We start from the raw sequence: 23710 nt of genomic DNA on the forward strand, positions 1-23710 counted from the left end.
AGGGACAACCTGTTCAGTAAAAGAACATTTTTACATCTATCTGTCTATGTCTGTTATTTGCACCCTGTGACAACGTTTGTTAAAATGATGGGTTGGCACCCTGAATGTGTCACAGATGACGTGTTAATAACGATCTTGCCCTTTGTGTTTATTTTATCTTCGAAAAGCTGCGAGGAGCTTACAATACTGCACCAACATTTTGTAAATATTGCTTAGTAACTTTATAAAATACACGTAAAAAAAAGTCTTAGCAGGAAGAGACCAAGTGTAATTCAATCCACGATCCAATACCGGCTTATGTAGATATCTATCTATTTAAATAGATAACAATCAAGACACTGTAAATCATTCTCCCTAATGGTTTTTTCATAAAGGTGTTCTCACACTCGTCTTCTCTTATAGAATCTGAAGAAGAAATAATGGACATTTTGTGGCTGAAATGTTGGTATTTATAAAGTGAAAAGAACATTTTACACATACAAGACATGTATGGGTGTTTTCTTTGTTTGCAAAAAAAATGACTACCAAGTGTTCAGCTGTGTGTTTTTCTACTCGTGGATTGTTGAGAATTTGACATTCCTTAGTTGTTTTTGAGTTACTCAGACACACAAACTCAGTTTATATTTCGCTTTCCTTTGTTGAAATCAGTAAGTGTGATAAAATAATGAGCCTCTATTTTGGATGACAAATTGTTATTTACATTTGAAATAAGTTCATTGTACCAAAATACATTCTCTAATAAGTGTGGACAAGCTCAGAGGAAAATAAAATACAATAACATGATATTTATGAAAACATACAAAAATTGGACTAACTGGATTATGAGGTTGGTTGCTAGGTTACCAGAGATCAACCTAACTGCAGGCACTCTGTGAAGCACATACACAGGATAATGCGCAGCGAGGCGGTCACTATGGGGAAAAGAACAACTGACAGGCTGAAGGGTGTTCTTTTCTCCATAATGACCGCCTTGCTGCACATTTTCCCGCTTATTACGCGGCCAGATACTAAACAAATTAACCACTCGACTCCCAATATTAATTGAGATTATTGTATTGACTCAAAAAAGATTGTAATTCTTCCGCTAAGAAAACTCAGTTCCACGGCGCACCAACGGCTGGAACTTTGACAACAATAGCTTCAGGGCATCACTGATCGAGGTTTTCTGTAACTGTTCAAGCCTGTTCACAGTTTCTGATCCACTAACAAGTCCTTAAACACTGCAGAGCCCAGCCCGTGTTCCTGTTAGTGTTTACACCCTGTCTGTCTTCTTCTGGTAATTTATCTGACGTCCAGCGCTCCGTCTTTAACCTCCTTTCCTTTCTCTTACTTGATCCCAGTGTTGCCAACTCCTCAGTAAGAAAGCAGCTATTGGCTGTCCTAGAAGTCGCTAGAAGTCGCTAAATGACGTCATCGCACAATTTGCATAATTTCCTTCATTTGCATGTAGCTGTAATTGACGCTGTACGTACATACATTTTTTCCTGCATTGTTAAATGTTAGAATATCAACATATTGTTATGTGGAGTGGAATTGCTAGCTCTTACGTCCAACCCTCCTCTTTTATCCCGGCTTTGTATTATTCTGCTCCTATACATATAAAGGGACTACAGAATAACTATATAATAGCCCAACAGGGCAACTGGTTTATTAATTCACTCTCAAGCGAGTCTACATTCAGCATGACCTACGTGCATCTCACGTTCCACTCTTACTCAGGTGTCACACTCAAACAGGTCCGTGTGGACACAATTACTATTGTTACATCCTTTCTCTTTTTTCTTTCTTAATTAACTGTCAAAAATGCACACAATACAAATGATCCCTGCATGACAGAACTAATGAATTACTCATGAAAAACTACTCCTCTTAACCGGAGTGATATTCCTTGTTAACACACTCACATTTGATGAGATCAAAACACAGATCAACATTTTCCTTTTTTTTTTTCTTTCTCAGTTACACAGTGTCTGTCTTACTGGATTTTCTATTTCAGTCTAAACCTATGACTACACACATTACTAAAACATGTGGTGCTTTTCTTAACTTTTTTCTTTAGTCCATGAGTGGTCCACAACTATTAGTTCACAAAGTCTTTGTAACGTTGTGGCTTCACCACTGTGCGACCAGCCCTTGTGGTCACAGGCAGGACCTCGTCCCCAGGTGAGTCTGTGTCAGCCATGTCTGCGGCTGTGTGTGGTTCAGGAACAGTCTGTGGAGGAACAACAACAGTCTCTAAGTCTATACACTCAGTAAGGGTCTGTCCGTGAGCACGCCTGAGGTGTTTGCGATTCCTCCGCAGAACACCACCAGACTGCAGCTGGACTTCGTAGATCTCGCATCCACAGCCCTCAGAACTTTGCCTAGTCTCCAGAGAGTATGAGGTCCAAATGGCTGTATTCGCACACAGTCCCCTGGTTTCAATGAGTCCAGATCTCTGGCTGATCTGTTGTAGTAGGCAGACTGACGTAGTTGGTTACTTCTTAGTCCTTGCTGCACCTGTTCGACCTTTGGCTGCAGAAGGCTTGCTTTTGTAGGCAGTAGTGTTCTGGTGCGGCGACTGAGAAGTCTTTGTGCTGGACTGGTGTCCAGGCCTTGTGATGGTGTGTTCCTGTGATCCAAAAGAGCAAGGTAAGGATCCTGTCCAGCCATTTTAGCTTTGTTCAAAAGTGTCTTGGCTGTTTTGACGGCTGATTCCGCTTTGCCATTGCTCTGGGCGTATCCAGGTGACGAAGTCTTATGCAGGAATTCCCACCGTTCGCTGAATCTTTGGAATTCTTGTGATGAGTATTGTGGTCCGTTGTCTGAGATGACAACATCAGGGGTGCCTTGTCTGGCAAAATGGGCTTTCAGTTTCCTTATCACAGTTGTAGATTTTGTGTCTGAGAGATAATCTATTTCCCAGAAATTTGAATAGTAATCTACAGTGATGAGATAGTCCTTGTTGTCAAAAGAAAACAAATCTGTGCCTACTTTAGCCCATGGTCTGTTTGGCATTTCATGTGAGATCAGTGTTTCTTTTTGTTGCTTATAGTCCACTGACCTGCAAATGTCACACTTGGCTACATAGGTCTTGATCTGGTCATTCATGCCTGGCCAGTATATGCACTCTCTGGCACTTCGTAGGCATCCTTCTATCCCCAGATGAGAGGAGTGTAGACGGCACGTGATCTCTCTTCTTAGCGCATCAGGTATGACAACACGTTCGCCCCGAAACACTATTCCATCTTGGTGACTCAGTTCATCCTGGAATGAAAAGTATGATCTGATTTCGCTTGGTGTCTTCGATGTTATTGTAAATATTCTTCTTATTGTAAATATTCTTCTCTCTTTTTGCACTACTTTATTTATCTTTTGCACCATGCATGTTGAGTTGTTGGAGGAGCACGCGACATAAGATTTTCATTGCCAACATATACGCTGTATCTGCTGTGCATATGACAAATAAAACCTTGAAACCTTGAAACCTTGAAACCTTGTCATTTGGCCATCCCTGTTGCATGGTTTCAATGAGTTTCTGCAGAGTCAAATCCTGTGTCGTTACTGAGCGGATTGAACTGAGGCTGTCAGCCGAGATGGGTACATGCTGCAACATATTAACAGTCTCTATTTCAGCTTCCACTTAGCCAAAGGATGAACACTCAGGAAGGTACGCTCGGCTCAAGGTGTCTGCTAACACCATATCTTTTCCTGGTAAGTACACAACATCAACATCATACTTTTGAATACGCATCATCATTCTTTGTAGTCTTTTTGGTGCACTCAATAGTGGCTTTCTCACTATGTTCTCTAAAGGTTTGTGGTCACTTTGTACAGTAACCTTGCGTCCATATGTGTACTGATGGAATTTCTCCAAACTGAAAATCATTGCTAAGAATTCCTTCTCTATTTGGGCATCGCCCTTCTCTGTCTGTGTGAGTGCTCTGCTTGCAAATGCTATGGGCTTACCCCTCTGAATCAGTGCTGCGCCCAAACCTGTGTCTGAGGCATCACACTGCACAGTCAATTCCTCCTCTGGGCTGTAGTACTTCAGTACCGGTGTGCTTGAAATAGTCTCTTTTAATTTGAGAAACGCCTTGTCATGCTCCTCTGTCCAATTCCATTCACAGTCTTTGTGTGTCAGCTGCCTGAGTGGCTGACAGTGGTCAGAGAGATGAGGACAGAACTTAGCCAGGTAGTTCACCATACCCAAGAGCCTCTGAACTGCTTTCACATCTGTTGGTTTTGGCATTTGGTCAATGGCACGTACTTTTTCCGGATGTATCCTTAGACCATTCGCTGTCAGGAGATGTCGTATGTAAGTAGTCTCCTTTTCTCTCAGCTTGAACTTGTCTGCATTCAGTTTAATGTTCTTTTGACTGCATCTATTCAGAAACAGTCTCAATTTCTCATCGTGGTCTCGCTGTGCCATTTCCTGTGTCTCACCTTGTCCTGTGATCAGCACATCGTCAGCAATGATGTACAGACCCGGCAGATCATCCAATGCCTGTGTGAGCTTGCGCTGAAAGACCTCTGGTGCAGGGCTGACCCCCATTGGAAGCCTCAGCCATCGGTATCGTCCAAATGGTGTAGCAAATGTAGTCAGAAAGCTTGACTCTTCATCTAATTTCACATGCCAGAAACCACTTTTAACATCACAAACTGTAAACACTTTAGCTTTAGCCAAATCGGGGAGAATGTCCTCAATCGTCTGCAATGGGAAGTGGCTACGCTTCAGTGCTTTGTTCAAGGGTCTTGGATCGATACATATCCGTGGCTTCCCATTCTGTTTTTGGACAACCACCATTCCGTTAATCCAGTCTGTGCTGCATTCTACAGGGGTGATGATTCCTCTGCGCTGTAGGTCTTGAAGTTCGGCCTTCAGTGGTTTCATCATGGCAACTGGCACCCGCCTCTTTGGCAGCTGCACAGGTTTCACTGTATCATCTATCTCCAGCTTATAATCTCCTTCAAGGCAGCCATCACCCTTGAACACGTCAGCATACTCTGCTTGTATCTGCTCCATTGTCCATTGGCCCCTTGTAGTCTTCACTTCTGGCACTGCTGTAACTATGCTGTCAATTGCCATAATATTTTCATAGTACACTTTAATCAGCTGCATGCCCTCAATGGCCCTCTTGCCAAGCAGTGGCACTGTCCCTCCTTCATCCACCACCTGGAACTCCAACTGGTACAGCTTTTGGTTTCTGGGATTTCTCAGCTTCAGTTTGCATCTTCCCAGTGGCTTAAGCTTGCTCTTGTTGTACATCACTAGTACACTCTTTGTGTCTTCAATTTTTGTATTCGAATCCAGCAGATCGATTGGAATTATATTACAAGTGGCACCACAGTCTATTTGGAAGTTCACAGTCTTTTTCCCCAAAAGCATTCCAGCAAAAAGCTGCGTGTTGTGTCGTTTATCAGAGTCTACTGAACTCACTGTCTCTATCTTTTCTTCAGTTACACAGAGAATTTCGTCAAACTCATCACTCTCCTGTTCTGCTACATTGTGCACTTCTTTTTTTTCTCTGTTCCCATTCTCTTGGTTGCTGACTTGCTTTACATTTAGCTGCAAAATGATTCTCTTTGCCACACTTTTTGCATGTCTTACCGTATGCTGGGCATTTCTGCTTGCTTCTCTCATGTGATTTGCCACAAAATTTACAGTCCACTTTATCTGCTTGGTGTTTGAAGTGTCCTGGTCTTTGTATTGCATGCACCTCCTCCACTTTAGGTCCGGAGATGGTTTTAACGTTCTCCCGCGACAATTCCGCGGCTCTACACAATTGAATGCATGTGTCGAGCGTCATGGTGTTCTCGCGGAGCAATCGCTCCCTCATGCTGACGTTGTTGATTCCACACACGATCCGATCCCGAATGAGTGAGTCTCGTAAAGTCCCAAAGTTGCCGGTCTTTGCTAACACTCTCAGGTCCGTGACATAACAGTCTATAGGTTCACTCGAGCCTTGGTTTCTCGAGAAAAAACGATAACGTTCCACAGTCTCGTTGACACTCGGATTGCAGTACGCCTCCATTTTATCAAGAACGTCCTTCATTTTCCAATCTGCCTTCGCGGTCTCACCCATTAGTGTGTCCAACAGCTCTCTCCCACTCTCTCCAATGAGATAACTGAAAAGTTTCACCGTTTTCTTTTCGTCGTCGTCCACGGTTAAATCCGCATACAGCATAAACTCTTCCCTCCAGGTCTTCCATGACTTTGAGAGATTTCCTGAGTCCATGCATAACTGTTGGGGAGGTTTCAGTCCTTCCATTCTGGGTGGTGGTATGCTAATCTCTAGCTAACTTCTCAACTAGCGTTCTTCCCGCGAAGCTGATAACGCTCTAACTTGAAGTAGACACTCGACAAACTGGTCAAGTCCGTGACCGCTGCCACCATGTATTATTCTGCTCCTATACATATAAAGGGACTACAGAATAACTATATAATAGCCCAACAGGGCAACTGGTTTATTAATTCACTCTCAAGCGAGTCTACATTCAGCATGACCTACGTGCTGCTCTTGCTCTTGCGCTTGACTTGACTGATATTTTAGAGACCCCCCAACATTTCCCATATCATGTTTTCGGGGGATCTCGTGTCAGTTTCAGGGGGTCTCGGATCCCCCGAGTCCCCCCGTAGTTCGGACACTGAGTAGGTCCTCTTCATTTTGGTCAAGGCTTTCTATGGCAGGTTCAGCAACGGAGAGAGCTGACTTAAATGAGTAAGCAGCTGATGTGCCAAAAAGCTGCAAAACATCATCAGGCAGCTTGTGCTCATAGCAAGCATCACCAGACAGCTTAGTTCAGACCATATCGAACAGACAGGATGGAGTTAAGTGTCTGCAAGGACATCCGATTTCTTAGCTTGCTTTTACCACACTCATCTGGCTGAATAATCTCTCGACTTCAGCGTTCGAGAGTGGCAAGGACAACAGAGACACAGCAGCAATGGCAAGTTCCTGGAACGGGTTGATATCTGCTGCATTCCTGAACTTCAAAACCTCACTCCAGAAGCCCACTGTGTTTTTTGTTTCATTCCACTTGAAAAGATGGATGGCATGCCATTGCTGGACAATCTTGTCTATCTCTGCAGGAGAGTAGCCAAGGAGCTTGGGTATGTTTTCAATTTTTTCCAGGCTCTTATTGTGCTTTAGAGTTTCCTCCTCATTGAAAATGGACATGTACTGCAACGCTTCCATGTTGTCCGGCAGTTTCACTCTCAACTCTTTAGTGAGGGAGATGGTGAATGCTACCCACTGCTTTCGGACATTGTTCTATTCTTCAGGCTCAAGGTGAAGCTCAGTTGCCTTCGACTCGAAAAGGTCAACGAGGTACGGATTCGGACTGATGAATCCATCAATTGGCTCTTTGAGGACATCAATATTGGCCAGTGGATTCAACACCCTGCTACTCACAGACTTGATCAGGCTAACCAAGCTGTCAAGAAGTTTCAGAGGATCTACCTGCTCTTCCTCAAAAGCATTGATGGCCAGCTGTACCTCGCCTAGCACTGACTTCAAAAAAGTTAGATACAGGATGTTTTGAGGATTGCTGTAGGCCTACATGGAGTATAAAACCTCAGCCATGTAGCAGTGTTCACTTGACTTGGTGACTGTGAAATGCAGTGTAATTGCCTCTTGCTGATACAAAATGCGGGAAACCGCCAGTTTTATGGATAGCCAACGTGTGGCACGCACCTTAGTGATCTGTAGGGGTTTCTCCCCTCAAATATTGCTTTGTAAGCCTCTCTGCGTTTTGGAGACACTGAAAACCATTTATAAGTCTCCTGTACCAAATACTCCACACTACGGGGGATGGTGTCATTGGACGCATGACTTACAGCAAGATCCCACCAGATCTTTGAGGCCTTACTCCTCCTTAAGCACTTTATGGACCCCATTATTAATCCCTGTCATACCAGAGGCATTGTCAGTCCCTATCCCCAGGAGTTTCTCTTTTTGAAGACAGCACTTCTCCAGGAAAGCAACAACAGCTCGGGCTATAGATCTGGCATCTCCTCCCTCCAACTCAACAAGCCCAAGAAATGTTGAGACAATTGTCTGTTTGGTGTCACTAAAGTACCTTATCACAACACCCAGGTACTTAGAGACACTAACATCTGTGGACTCATCAAAGGAGGAGGCTGAAGCTGGTCACCGACATCTGTGATCAACTTTTTCAAAAAGTATGGTGCTAAAACACCTCCAATCATCTCCGTGGACTTTGACCTGTGCATTTTAAAATGAGTAGCAGCAGTGGAGTCTGAGAACGCAGCTTTACATGTTTCTCCAATGTGGTCACATGCCAGCATGGAGCAGTGTTCAGCCATAGCTAATGCCATGGTGGCTTCAGACTTTTTTGTGGAGTCGGTTTTTAAAAAAATCATTAATGGCAGCTTGCTTTGGGTGGAACTGTTATAAGGCTTTGCCTTTTCAGTAGGTTTTTTAGAAACCATGTGTTTTCTTACATCGCAAAGTTTGGCGTAGAAATCATCCTTACAGTGCATGCAGTATGCCCGGGTATCGTCTCCAATAAACGGCTTCAACCAGCCTTTGAATTCAATGTTTGATTCCCACTCCTTTCGATATTTTTGAGCATAAAGTTTAGACATGATGAGCTAGCTAGCTAGATGTTCAGTTTATGTCAGAGAGGCACACACACAGTGGACGAGGTGAGTAAGTGACTGAGGCTGTGTGAGTCAAATGCAGTTATTTATTTGAGTGTGACACAGTGAAGAAACACTTATATTTTCGTTCTACAGCAACAGATCGGCGACAGCGCCAGCGGTGGCTTTGCGCACGTGCGATTCATTTGCTGTCCGGACGCCGAGAGCGTCGCTTAGACTGCCGCTGGGACTGCGGCGCAAGGCTACTGTGAGACTGGCCGCCTATGAGAGCCTTGGGACGGCGGAGGGGCTTACGGCAGCACTCGCTGCTTGAGGAGAGTAACTGCAGAACGATACATGCTTTCACGTCAGAGTCTCCAAAACACCAGAAAAGTCTCCAATAACACCAGAAAAAAATCGCTAGATTTGTCGCTAGTCGCTTTTGGAAAAAAAAGTCGCCAAGATGATTTGAAAAGTCGGATCTAGCGAGAAAGTGGCCAAGTTGACAACACTGCTTGATCCTCCTTAGCAACGGTCAATATATTCCTTGACAGCGGCCTACACTACTGGTCACATGTTGTGAATTGACCAATCAGAATCGAGTATTCAACTAAGCCATAAGAGTGGGCTATTTGGTATAAGCATTGAGTTATTTAAAGCCGCTCTTATCCGTATTTTTGTATCAAAAAACGATCAAATAACTACTTGTAATAGGGACACTAGAAAGACGGACCTTGCCTTTCTCTCATGGACAAAAATGGAAATAGGCTCTTCACCATTGTTATGAAAGAACAATATGCAGTGGTTGAGTTGCTAAGTGCACTCAATTATTATGAGATATTAACTTTACTTAATTTCTGTTTTACGCTACCTTATAATTCTACTCCACTAGATTTTGGTGGGAAATATTTTATTTTTTTACTCCACTACATTTAGCTTTACATTTACCAACTACAACATTTAAGCAAGAAACACATACATGCAAAATCGGAAATGGGCCATTCTTAATAATACTGTAGGTATTTTTCTTGGGTTACTGTAAAATATAAAACCTTTAGAACTTGAAAAATCAAAAGCAATGACAGATAAATACAAACTGAAAAATCACAAAACATGTAAAAGGTAGTTTACATACCAAAAACAATGTTTTACTGAAGTAAAACAAATTAATAGCACTTGTTTTTTCACTACTCAGTAAACAGTTTGTTCAAATAATGTAAGTGTGCAGTTTAAAGCTGTTGAATTCAACATCCTTTATCAATAGCATGTGCCACTTCAGGTGTTGACATGGCGGACCCTATACTGGTCTTTTGGAATTCGGGATTTTGTAATAAATTCAAAAGCCAACATTTTCAACTTTTTTCTCTCGACTAAATAAACCTAGATGAGAGCTCTTGACCTACGAATATTTCCAGCCAATCAGAACCCCGTGGGCGGGACTAAGAATTAAACAGCGGAAGATTCAAAACGAAGATGGCGGCTGAAAATGATCCCCACAACAATCACAAACTGAGCAGAAGGTACAAACTTTTCGCGAAGTATGTCTTTAAATGAACATCTAACCTTACATCTTGAAGTATGGGTTCTTGCATTTATTAGTGCAGATGCATTATTTGTGTTGGGAACTACTAAGTAGTAGAGTAGCTTAGTATCAGATGTGTTAGCGTTAGCCAGCTTAGCTTACCTAGCAACAGTTGTGCTTTCATTACCGTACATTATGAAGCGGGTTTATGCAAGGTACGCTTACACATACTTTTTTATTTGCTTTGGTGTATGGTGGTGCAAACACAAACATAAGAACATGTAAGCGAACATAAAACAATATAACGATTATAAAAATAATAAAGTATAAATATACAAAGACACTATAAAACGTAGTGCTATGACTATATGACAAACTGCAGTATATTATATTTTGAAATGGAAAGCTGTGCAGATTTAGGGATGTATGGAAATGTGCAAAATGTATTCAGAGAGATGGACATGGCTCTCAGTATTAAAAAAAGAAGGAGAGAGATGTGTATTTTTGCATTTGCATGTGTAACGTTTACGTATGTCACCCCTTTTGTCTTAACTTGACTAAAAGCAATTAACCTCTGAGCCTCAAAATGAGCACCAACCAGTGGTGTAAAGTAACTAAGTAGATTTATAACATTTTGATTGCAGGACTTTTACTTGTAACAGAGTATTCCTACACTCTGGTACTTTTACTTAACTATAAGATCTAAGTACTACTTCCACCTCGGGCCCAAACCCACCCTCTGTGTTTGTCTTCAACAGGGGAACAAAATGCACTATGTTTATCAGCCAGTTAAAGCCAAGCACAAGCCAGCCTGTGATCTTTAACCCAGACTTCTTTGTGGAGAGGCTGAGGCATGAGCATCCACAGGCCTTTGCGGATTTGGTGCTTAGCAATATCACCCGACTCATAGACCTTCCAGGGGATGAGTTTGCACAACTCACCGGAGAGTCAGAGGCCAAGGTGCCCTCTACCAATGGCTTTCTGCGATCCTTCAACTTCCTGAAACGGAAAGGTGGGGACACTGCTGTGTTAACACTTTTTGAAATGCAATTTTAGACTAATATTGTATGTGTGCAACAGTATTAACGAATGGTAAATTGTCTATAAAAGGCCCGCCGTTTATTTATCCACAAACCTATTTAATGTCATTAAATAACACTTCTTCAGACTTGCAATGTATGTGTTTCCACCAGGGCTGGAATTATTTGTCCATTAATCGATTAAGCAGTCGCTTAAAATGAATCTGTTTATCATTATTATTTGTTAAAGGATTTTTTTTGCTGAAAAATGACCTGAACCTTACACTATCTGTTATCCTGACATTAATAAATGTAGGTTCCATTTGATTGATCGGTAATGTTATAATGTATGAAATGATTATAATAAATTATTTTAGGGAATAAATCCAACATGTGCAATCTAAACAATCAGTCTTACTTTGTTTTTGATGACTTTCAGACAAAGGAGTTGTTTTTGGTGCACCACTAACTGAAGAAGGAATAGCACAGATCTATCAGCTCATTGAATACCTGAGTAAAAGTGAGTATTACTGAATATACGGTCATACATTCTGCCATGTTCAGGGCACATCCACAGCCGTTATGATGATTGATATCATGAATACAGTTTGTATGTGTCACTCCAGAGGCAGGCAAATCTGAAGACATGACATTTTGTTCAGATAATCACCTCTAATATTTATTAGATTTAATAATCTCTTGATATACCTAGTTTAAGTGCGTTATCAGCCTGTATCTGCGGCCATGTTCAGACCTGACAAGGAAATCCATTCACAAGTGGACAGCTCTAAGTACAGATATGAATGCATCCAATAGACTTTGAGATCCGATAGCCGACACTACGACGTTAAAAGAACCACATTATTTAAGCAGTGTGTGTATACATGCATATTATGCTACATTGAAGGACCACCTTCTCAAGTGTGTGTGTGTGTGTGTGTGTGTGTGTGTGTGCACACATGGGGCATAAAGGTGAAATTAAAGGTCTCCTATTATGCTATATTTAACAATGCATTGTAGGGTAATATCTATACGAAACATGTCTGTGAAGTGTATTGGCTCAAAATACCAAACAGATCCCCCATTGTAGTATGCCTAATACCCCTCTGTTTCAGCCCTGTTCCTGAAGTGCTGATTCTGTGACTGTCGTTTTAAATTTGAGTGGATCTGAAGCTGGCCACGCCCCTTTGGAGAGCATGCAGCTCTCTGTCTGAGGAGAATAGTTTCTAACGGTGATACTCAACTAAACGCTGCCGTGATTAAACCCCATATTATGTTCCAAACCACATCAAGCATTATTTCTGAAACACTTCTCAGTGTTTACCGCTAGAACAGTGACATTATATGCAAACAACAACTCTTAAGTCCCTCCTGCAGACATCCTGCTTAATACACAGACACACAGAGCTGCACGAGGGGATTCAGCTCGCGACTGTATATTAGGGACCATAGGTTGAGACGTGTCACTTGTGCGGAACGTTGCCTGGAGTTCAATGTAAAGCCAGCCCACATTTCCGATATGTCGTCATATCGACAGCAAATCTGGATCAGCTTGTCTGTACCCCCGTTTTTAGAGATGTGGGTAAGGAGGAAAAGAGAAAGGAGACTATTTTCTGACACTTTGTGAGTCTCCTTTCACACAGGGGACACATATGTATGTATAAGACATCAAAAAGTGCATTTTGCATAATAGGGAACCTTTGAGTTTACATTATCAGTACTGGTTACAAACATGCTCAGAAGTAAACGACATGCTAACTTGATGAAGGATTTTGTGAGTTGATTAGAGAAAGACCAAACGATATTTGGTATAAACACATTAACGATGCTGTAGTCCTGAACGCTCTCCGGGAAGTTCGCTGGAGGTGATGTATTGTAGCCCAGGTGTGTTTTATAAGTGATCGCTGCACCATACTTATCATGGTATTGTCTCCTCTGATTATTGTGCCATGCTGTTGCACCCGTCATAATTGTTTTTAAATGAAAACTGAACATGTCCGTTTTTATTTACATATAAATGGGGAAAGTGAGATCTGATGATAAGTGGTCACTCGAGACGCTTGTTGAGATGCAATCATATCCCAGGTGTGAACAAACGTAGTCACAGCTGACTTGTGATTGGATCCCCCAAGATGCATGTTAACGCAAGGGCTGAACAGGGTCTTTAAGTCTTATAAGAATTGGATTGCTTGAGCATCAAGGCTGTAACTTAAGTTGTACTACTTGTTCTTTGACTTAGGTGGAGTGCAGTGACTTAGCATGAGGTCATGTTTTTTTTCTAGAAAGCGATGATGTCATTCTCTGAAAGTGGACACCAGGAGAAAATGCTTGGGTCAATAATTTATCTGAAAGCACTTTGCTCTGGCTGTCTCCCTCCTTTCTATTTAAATTCACTCCGTCCCCCCCCCCTTACTTCTGTGTCTTGCCTCCTTCAGTTTTTGTCTACCCTCCTACACTCCACATCATTCTTTTTCCCTCCACTTTTGCCGTCGCTCAATATCTTTCTCTCCCACTCTACAGATCTTCATGTGGAGGGGTTGTTCCGTGTGCCAGGCCACAGCCTCAGGCAGGCAGCCCTGAGGGAGATGCTAAACGCGGGGGCAGATATAGATCTAGAGACAGGAGACTTCCACCCCAATGATGCGGCCACTCTGCTCAAAGCCTACTTGGGAGATCTGCCAGAGCCCCTGCTCACACACAGACACTATCATGCTCACCTGAAGATCGGAGGTGGGGGTTAACTCAACAGGTCCTTTTTATATCTCAAGATAAAATAAACCTGATCAATTTAAAGACAAGAAAGAAACCAATAGTTTCCCCCTTGCTCCCTTTGAAACAATCCTCTTATGTTCTGTGTCCAGAGCTGACTCGCTTTGATGATAAGGGCGATAAGACGGATGTGCCTGACAAGGACCGTCAGATTGAGGCCTTTCAGCTGCTGTTTATGCTGCTCCCTTCAGCCAACCGCAGCTTGTTGAAGCTGCTGCTGGACCTGCTCTACCACACCGCTCGGAATCAGCACATCAACAAGATGTCTGCTATCAATCTAGCCACTATGTTTGCTCCACACATCATCTGGCCCAAAAATGTAAGTGCTATGTGGATCTATCTACCTTCTAATTAAGTTAAAACCATCCCCACTATGTTTGCTGTCAAGTTCATTTTGACAGGGCTTTTGTTTGTGTTGCAGGTGATGGCGAGTGATCTTCAGGGGAAAATTGAGCAACTGAATAAGGGGATAGCGTTCCTCATCAGGCATTCACAAAAGCTCTTTAAGGTAAGCCACATCATGATGGTTTTCTCTGCAGCTGACTTCTTATTCTTTACAAATATATGTGTGTTGTTGCGTCTCTCTGTATGATAGGACATGATCGGATGGGATGTTTGTTTTCATTTAAAACAAACCCGTGAAGGTGTTTTTATTTAGATATCATTAGAATAATAAATGTAAAACATCACAGCTAGGAGGTAGTGATGTTGTTTTTTTAATATGATCTTACTTTATAATGCGATGCTTATAACCACCCTTTCATGTCAAGTGATGTTGTTGCCATGGTTGCATTACATGCAAAAGGGGTAAAGAAGAAGAAACATATTACATTTACATGTGAAACAAATATCAGTAAAGGCTATTTGGTTTTCAAAGTGACACATAATCAGCAGCATTTTAAAAGCCAAAGGCTGCAGCATTGTATTTATTAATTTATTTACATTGTATGCCTGGTTTATTGCCAATGCTCCACCCGGATGCCATTTTTTATGTTGAGAGTGAGGTCATACATTTCCAAATACCCTTCACGTGGATCACATGGTATACTTTTAATTGTTCACAATGAGCTCTCTTTAGAGGATTTATTTTACATTTACTTTCATTGAAGGCACCTACGTACATCAAAGAGTATACCCGCTTGTACTTCACAGGATCAAAAACTCTTGAATCGAGGGTGAGTGTGTTTTGCCCTCCAATCTTTTGTTCTCTTTCTAAGTTCATCTTAATAAAGAAGTGTGTGGGGTAGAACCATATTATATTTATCTCTAAAGCTCTGTTCAAATGTCGTTTGTTCCATTTTCTCACTTTTGAATCTAGAAATGTCAGTGTCTGGTTAATTTAGGGTACATCCTGTCTAAATACAGAACCTTGAGAGACTCTTATCTGCACTTAATAGCATGAGTTTTCAAAGGAAATTGACATCAAAAACATTCCTGCCCACTGCCATACCACTGTACAACAAATCCCCTCTGGCTGGCAGAGAACTCTCAGCTCATAGTTTCTCTCTGAGTACAGGACTTATAACTTGCTGTACATTTGACATATATATTTAATTCAATATTCCACTCCCTGCAATCAAATGTATATATTATTTTTTACTCTCTAATGCTGGTTTATTTCTATTTTTTATATCTTTTTAGAATAGTTTATTTCTACTCTCTTACTCCTAATTATGTGCAATGCCTTGTTTTGTTTTATGCTGCTGCAACGCAAACATTTCCCAGTTTGGGATTAATAAATACCTCTTATCTTATGGAAACGTCTCAATACTGTCAGCTTCTAAAGCCTCTTGTTTCTTGCTCACATGTTGTGCTGTGTAACTTAGCTCTTGAGGTGTTACTATGATCACTTGAAAAGCAATAGATTTAAAGAATTTAAAGAGTCTCGTCTCATGTGATGTCCTACATTTCTAGGACGACCTGACACTCTGTTCTGGGAGTAAAGACGAGCCCATACCTGCGGTAACAGCTGCCTCCCCTTCTCCCTCTGTGAGGACAATCAGAGGTGAGGTCAGCAGTTCCTCCACCTCAAAGTCCCCTGAGAGAACGAGTTACACTGAGTCTGCCCTCAGAGAACTGTACCAGCAGGTCAGCACCATGCCTGAGTCGGCCAAAAAGAAGAAACTAATCAGACAGGTGTGGTATAGGTCCGCATAGCTATTGCAAGGAGGAAGAACATAAACACACTATTTTCAACCCTGCACCTAAATGTGTTGTATTTTGTGTGTAGTTTGACAAGCAGCCATTGCTGGCACCTTCGTCTGACTCTCGGACGCCGTTCAGCAGGAAACACTGGCGCTCCCGCTCGTTGGGAGGAATTATCAAGGTTTGTTGACGGTGCCCCTGTGTACCATTACAGGTTTTTCAGCCTTAATTCCATTATGTTCAGATTCTAAAGGAAAAACATTTGAACGAAAAATACGCGTTTAGTTTACAATAGAAAAAACATAGTATGTTTAACACAACCCTTCCCATCTCAATGTCGTGCCCTGTTGTTTATGAAACAGAGGAAGGTGTTGGGAGGTCAGGTATTAAGAGAGAAAGAAAACTGCAGACTGCAGAGTCCTCCATCCTTTGGGCAATTGATGGCAAAGGAAGAGAAAAACCCCAGCTGTGGAGGAGTGAGTATTGGTGCAACACAAAGCAAACACAGTATTTTCAATAATTGTAATGTTGTGGTCCTGTAGGCCACCTGCCTTCAGATGCCTCTTGCCATCACAGGAGGTAATCACATGAATGTCAGGATGACTGACCGGCTCAATAAATAGTTTTGAAATTTTCTTTAATATTCCCCTATGATGGAGGGCATGTATGGAAATACACACAAGTAGCAATTTCCTTTTATTTAAATCAAACTAATCCAAATGTTGCATTTTAAATTGTGGGACAGCACGATTCTCTCCTAAAAGTGTCATCGACTATGACAAGTAGTTTTCCTCCTGCCTGTGCTGAAGCAGTTTCCTGGCTCGTCCAGCTGCCTGTCTGTGGTTCACCACAGGCCAGCCTGGCCTCTCTTTGACTCAACAGTGCTTACATTGCTAATGATGCCTGATGTACTCTGCTGAAAGGATTAAAAATAACCAAATCTTTTTTTCTCTACCTCTCTTCTCATCTTGTTTAGGATTAATCGACTTTAAAAGAATGTGCTCTACTAAGGAAACATTGGTCTGGCTGTTATGTAAGGGGTATTAAAGGATCTTCTCGAGGTGTCGACACAAACTAAACAGTGAAAGGCACTGTGCAGCTTTGTTTAGACACCATGTTTAGATCTGTACTCTGCTTTTCTTTCTCAAGAAGTAAGATGTTTATGTCTTGAAGGTTAGTGAGATAGCAATTTCTTGCAGTCTAGTAAGGTTTACTGAAGCTGAAAGTCTGATATGAGTTAAATCGGATGATCCACGCCTTTTATTTCAAGTCAATGCAATTAATGGATTTTCTTACAAGGTCAATAGGTGATCCGTCTTCATCTCCTTGCATATTTTTCTTTAAGATGTTTTGCAGGAAGCAAATGATCTGTATTGAAACCAATGAATTTGTGGGTGTTTAGCTTTATCATCTGGAACACATTTATTTAATTTGCAAACCACATTGTATTTATTTTTTATTGCTCATATGGCTGTTTCAAGTCCCTGATTCCAAAGCATCAGATGTTTTGATAGGATGTGATACGCAGGCTTTTTCTATAAAAATGTGACTTTTTTTTGTGTGTAAGTAATAATAAGTTAGTAGGACTCTCACAGTCAAAGCGGACCCTTCAAGACTTTTTTTTTAGACAAGTTGTGAATTCTGAGTGCCTTAAAGTGAATATGTCTTAAGTAACTGTATAATGCAATTCTAATTTCCGCTGGAAATTGCTAATAGCTTTGGGAGTGTGCTTAACTGTCTATAAAAATGTAATTCAGGCATCAGGTAGCAAGTGAAATACCAGCTTATGTAGATAGTTTGTCTATGTTTCCATTAGCTCAAATCCTGGGTGTCAAGCTGTGAGTCTTTAAACTACTGCTACTTTAAACTACTTCTTGATCTTGCTTTTATATTTAAGTGGTCTTAAGGCCAGTGTTGACTCTTATGCAACATTTTATAACGTTTTATATATCTCAGATGAATTTATGCAAACATTTTTCTTTTGACCTTTTTTAAAATTGTACTGTCTATATTTATCTTTTCAAAACGTTCAGTTCAAATGAAGGAGGATTTGTTGTTTGCCTTCAGATGTGGTTGTAAAGCAGGTGCTTTCTTTCAGAGTTTGAGCCACTGCCACTTTTAAAGCCTGCTTGTTGTCTTTTAACTCTTTCAGTAGCAGTTTTCAGGTCAATGGTCACTGCCAGGCTGTTACATTCCAACTATAATGTGATCATTGTCGACGATGTAAACTGATGATATTAATGCTACTGTGAAGCTATGCAACTTACTGTAATTAAAAGACAATCAAGCAAAGTTCTGTGGGTGTATTTTCTTTTGACATGATATAATGTGTGCTTAAGTAGGATTGCAAGGTAATTATGAACCTTTTTTTCATTAATTGGTGTTAAAAGACGTTTATTTTTATTTCGTTTTTATTACTCTCCCTGGAATTTGAGTAACGCTACCCTCTGCAGCAGTTTTTCTTGCAGCCACAAGGTGATGCTGTTTAGTTACAAATAGTCATTCAGCCAGAGCACATTCATCCATAGACTGTATGGGTACGACGTGCTTTGATTTGTCCGTGAAGTTGCTCAACTGTTAAAGACGATGATTATGAATATGATTGATATATCTGCATACACTCCTGTGCTGTAAAATACCCTAAATATGTACATAAACATTCAATACTTACCGAAAAAAGACATTCTTAATTCATATAAATGAAATTAAATACATTATCCCACTAGCCGCTGCAAATAAATGCTGCTTTACATTTTTGTTTCCCCTTTCTTTAACTTCTTCCAAATTGAACAGTGCATGTCCCGATGTCAAACATTCAGAAAGTAGTCAACAAGTTGTGTGTTCGTGTTTGGTTTTAAAAGTGTTCATTGCAGCAAATAAGAAACAGGAAGAAAATGAGATTCAAACAAAACAAATTGTACATAAAATAAGAGATTTTGCTAAAGTTTACAGATGTCAATCAGTTTGAAGCTAGATATGACCTACAATTAAAAAAATACCCAAAATGCCTCAGAAGGGATCATCTGTTACTAAAAATCGTTGCTGGATTTGCCCATGAAATGGACATATTTGACGGAGTCTGAGAGAGAGTGGGTGGACTGGTTAGAGTGGAGGCAGCCTTCTACAATAGGAGGAATGTCTCGGTGTGTCATTATAGTGTCCATGTCAATGCATGTTTGGTATTGTAAGTATATGTTGTAAACATCTGTGAGAATGGACCTGCTTTTTCTCATGTTCTGTAAATATACATCAGACAGCTTCCATGATAGGAATAGCATTGTTTTACAGCCAAAACTCTGGAGGGGCTTTATTTAGCATTCCTACTCCAAAATGAGAATGATGACTGTAAAATGAGTCCGACGTACTGTAATCAACTTCACATTATCTGGTGTGCAACTAAACCCACAAGCACTTATGATGAGTAGATGTGATTTTGCTAGTGTATGCAACAAAATGCGTTTCAGAGGGAGCTAATTTAGTCTAGAACTACCGATAGTGCAAGGACAAACATTTAAGGTTAACATATTTTTTGTAGATTCCAGCATAATTTATAGCTTTTTTTTGTGTCAACAATGGATGGTTGAGGAAACATTCTTTCATTTTCTCTGAGGCACAGCTCTTCTGAGGGTGAAATACAAATAACTGGGGTTTGAAACCATGCTGTGGACCTTTCTGGATGCTAAATTTGGTTCCTCTTTGTTTTTTTCCTTCTCTCTATTAAGCACATTTTGCTTTTGTAAATCACACATGTAGGAACTACCAACTTGATTCTTTTGTTTAGGTACGAGCAGCTGCCAACTCTGTCTTATTTCTTTGATTTCTAATTTAGGCTTCCAACTGTTGAAACGTATCTTTTCAACTGGCTTCAGCACTACTGTGAACTTCTAAATTAGGAGTCATTTCACATTAATTGCAGTTATTTCCTCATCAGAGTCAGTTGTTGGTGAGCTTGTTTGTTTTTGCAAACTCTTTCAATCCTCCAGATTAATTGCAAATTGCTGCCATGTCCTCCCAAGGCTTTGATAGCAGCAGAAAATTCAAGTTGCGTATTTGCGTGCATTCCAATCACGACTGTGAGAGCGAAGGGACGTTACCACCACCCCCCATTACCACTAAACACCACTGTGCCCTTTTTAATTAGCCATTCATTGGAGGGAGATCTACACGGCACTGACACTTTTACGGGGACAGATGGAGTATTTTTTCAGAGGAGCGTTCGTGTGTGTAGTGTACACCTGCACACACACCTCAGCACATGTACTTGTTTCCAGTTGGTACAGAAACAAAGCAGACAGACAAATGTGTCAGCTTGCATATCCCCTCTGTGTGCCTTTGTTAGTTAAAGTGAAAGAGATTTTGGGTCTTTGGGACTGTTCTACTGTTTATGTTGGGAGGGATCCACCCTGCAGCAAAAACCCTCTGCAGAAATAGACTGGCTCAGTTTTAGTTAAGTTCCAACTTTTTTATTACACTGATTTATTAACAAACTAAAATGGAGCAACAACTAACTGCTTGTAAGTAATAGTAATTCCTTCTGACAAATTTAATACAGGAGCTATGCCGTGTATAATATTGAGTTTATCAGTGAATTTCTACACAAGTGCATAATGAATCATTCCTGATAATGCTGACTGTGTACTAAAGGACACCAAACCAATAATGCATCATTGACCCTTACCCCTTACATGAGGGGATGTACAAGTATTTATTTATTATTTAAGTATTTTGTATTGATTTTGTGCCGTTTAGCAGTTGATCCAGCGTTAATCTACCAGCCTCATTACGTAGGTAAGGCTGCAGATAGCCAGGACCTAATCAATCTAATCATTAACAAGACATGCTTGTTGCTGCTCTTTTTATTGCTAACTTTTTCTCAATTTCCTGCACTTTATTTTATAGTGTCACCGTTTGTTTTATTGTGTGGATAACTGTGAATTGGATTCAACCCTTTAAAACCAGAGGGCCATTTCCTAGCAATTTCCTATTAGTGATTTTCACTTCAAGCAGCTACAAATCAATATGGATTTGGAAAAAGTTTCCTGAAAGCTACAATTTCACTGTCAACAGTGGCTGGACTGTAAAATATACAGTGTTTTAACTAAACGTCCAACTTTAGAAAATAATATTTATATGCTTATCATTGAGTTTTCCCTTCTCAACACAGTCCAGTTTATGTCAGTATGCTTTGAGTCCACTGAAATGCATGATCCTGGAATTAAGAGGGGATGTTATGCCAGTTACTGCCATAAATCCAAATGGCTGAGCAGCTTTGGTTATGAGAGTAGCTGCTTGTCTTTGAACGTATTAGGAAATCATTTCTGTTGCTGTTCATGCTTAAAATAAAGTGTTGACTTTTTATGGCTGTGGTCTGCCTTCCAACAGGTCATGAATATTTGTATATGTGTGTTTGAGTGCGTTTACTTTTTCATACCAGGTTGCTGCTGCAGCTTCTGTGTGTGTGGGGCCACTCGATCCAAACGTTAGACCCACATTTACAGATTGTTTATTCCGTATTTTTGCCTCCAAGGACCGAGGTGTTGATTTCCTCTTTTTCCCAGTGGATTCCCTTTTGCTACATGCATGCATTCACACACACACACACACACACACACACACACACACACACACACACACACACACACACACACACACACACACACACACTCACACTCACACTCACACTCACACTCACACTCACACTCACACACACTGACAGCCCAGTCTCCCCACAGAATCTCCCTTCGGGCAGGGGTTATGCAGTGTCATGCAGGTTAGGTCTCTCTCTCTCTCTCTAGGGGTGTGCCTGGAGGCCAACCTGAGAGAAAAGGAGTAGAGTGAGTACAAAATAAAATCTCATCTGTAATGTGAATAGAATCAAGCGAAAGAAAGGGATCTCGAGAATGAGAGTGAGTTCAGGCAGGGTTCTGGGGTGGGGGGGTGTTTTGTGAGGAGGGAGAGAAGTGGGGGTGGAGAAGAGGGGTAGGGGTGGAGTCGGGGGGCTCTGCTATTTGTAGATCCTTGTGATGGATGACTGGTGAGTGTGTGTGAGAGTGTGTGTGTGTGTGAGAGAGAGAGAGAGAGAGAGAGAGAGAGAGAGAGAGAGAGAGAGAGAGAGAGAGAGAGAGAGAGAGAGAGAGAGAGAGAGAGAGAGAGAGAGAGAGAGAGAGAGAGAGAGAGAGAGAGAGGATTTTTTTTCTCTTTCTGCTCTTTCTCTATTCCCTCTCTCTTCAGGCGAGCAGAGCAGAGCGGGACTGAGTGAGAGGAGGACAGAGACGCAGACGTGTGCAGACCAGAGCACAGCAACTCCACAGAGACAAGAGAGCAGAAGAGTTTGCAAGGAGAAAATAAGAGAAAGAAAGAAAGCTTTTTTTTAAATCAGCAAACTGTGGTGGATATCATACCTACATCAAAAGAAATATAGAAGAACAAAAAGGAGTTGCTTCACAGCTAATAGGAAAATATTAGCATTTTTTCTAGTTTTGTCTTCAATTTATAAACACCACACATATTTCATTATTTTAGAGGACTTGCGAGGTGTAGCAGGACTCTCTTTTTTCCCCAGAGAAGCAGAGAAAGGTGGACAGAGAGAAGTAAGGGTTTTGTTGAAGAAGAGCTGGCAGCAGTGTTGGTGTTGAATATGTCCATCAGAAGGAGCTGCTTTGGGGCAGGCATGGGACGGCTTGCACTCTGGATGTGGGTGGTGATGCTCTCCGCTCTGCTCATGGGCCACAGCAGCGCCTGCCCAGCCCTGTGTACCTGCAGTGGCACCACAGTGGACTGCCATGGACTGGGTATCAAAACCATGCCAAGGAATATCCCCCGCAACACTGAGAGATTGTGAGTACCATCTGTGTGTTTGTGTGTGTACATGTCCATGTGTGAAAGAGGAACTCCCTTACTGTGTCCCTCTGTCTTCTTTAGTCACTGTTTCTCTTCTGTTCCCTTGTTTTATTGTAGCAGTGCCCATGACTTTGCTTAGACTCAAACAGAACAATAGCTGTGCCTGTAAAGCTGTGTGTGTGAGTGTGTGTGTCAGTCAGTCAGTCAGTCAGTCAGTCAGTCAGTCAGTCACTGGCATTCCAGTCAGGTATAAATAGGCGTTAGGGACTGGAAAGAGCAGGAGCAGATGTGCCTTTAACATGTGTCCATAATTTACTTACCTGCTTGTTTATTCTTACTGCATGAATTTTATATTTATTTCTAAGTTGTGAAAGCAAAGTCTAAATTTTCCCATTTTCTTTTTACGTTGAATACATTTAGAAAGAGTTTTACGTAAAGTTTTTGAAACAGACCTGGGTTCTGCAGGTAGCTAGATTCTGTTCTGTTCAGGGAACATGTATCCCCCCCTTCATATCATATGTCCTGTCTGTGCAGCACTGTGCCTCTTTTTATCTCCCACCCCCCCACTCTTCCCCGTTTTCACTTTCCGCCACTCAGGGGCCAAAAGACTCCCCTCTCACCCCCTTCTCATGCCCCCGAACACTCACTCCACAAATTGTTAAATCATGTAGAAAATTAAGCAAATCTGCTACTTAAGTGAGCCTTGCACGAGGATCACGTAGCTGTCTTGTGAAACGGAGAGAGGATGGGAGAAAGAGGGAGAGGTGAGGCAGACGCCGGCTTGCCGAGTGGAGTTTCTCTGTCTTTTCGGACATTCCTCTGAAATATTCA

At 41.4% G+C, this 23710-nt stretch overlaps 2 protein-coding genes across 6 annotated transcripts in view; both read left to right on the forward strand.

Moving 5' to 3' along the window:
• Positions 1-9998: 9998 nt before the first annotated feature.
• Positions 9999-18322, forward strand: LOC134858356 (rho GTPase-activating protein 19-like). 2 transcript variants are annotated; one of them, XM_063874209.1, is made up of 11 exons: positions 9999-10104; positions 10865-11118; positions 11565-11645; positions 13646-13855; positions 13987-14213; positions 14316-14402; positions 15004-15069; positions 15809-16030; positions 16125-16220; positions 16402-16515; positions 17016-18322. In XM_063874209.1, the coding sequence occupies exons 1-11, from the start codon at positions 10058-10060 to the stop codon at positions 17019-17021; spliced, it is 1410 nt and encodes a 469-aa protein (XP_063730279.1). In that variant the 5' UTR covers positions 9999-10057; the 3' UTR covers positions 17022-18322. The 2 variants fall into 2 exon arrangements, with proteins under 2 accessions (XP_063730279.1, XP_063730278.1); XM_063874208.1 differs by having other exon boundaries at positions 10026-10122.
• A 3986-nt stretch (positions 18323-22308) lies between these two features.
• slit1a (slit homolog 1a (Drosophila)) overlaps positions 22309-23710 on the forward strand; it is an 84124-nt gene continuing 82722 nt past the window's right edge. For all 4 annotated transcript variants that reach the window (XM_063875093.1, XM_063875094.1, XM_063875095.1 and 1 more), the window contains exon 1: positions 22309-22876. In XM_063875093.1, the coding sequence (XP_063731163.1) occupies positions 22677-22876 (200 nt within the window). In that variant the 5' untranslated portion in view covers positions 22309-22676. The remainder of the gene's footprint in view (positions 22877-23710) is intronic.

The sequence above is a fragment of the Eleginops maclovinus genome, chromosome 22 (assembly GCF_036324505.1).
Source record: "Eleginops maclovinus isolate JMC-PN-2008 ecotype Puerto Natales chromosome 22, JC_Emac_rtc_rv5, whole genome shotgun sequence".
NCBI lineage: Eukaryota > Metazoa > Chordata > Actinopteri > Perciformes > Eleginopidae > Eleginops > Eleginops maclovinus.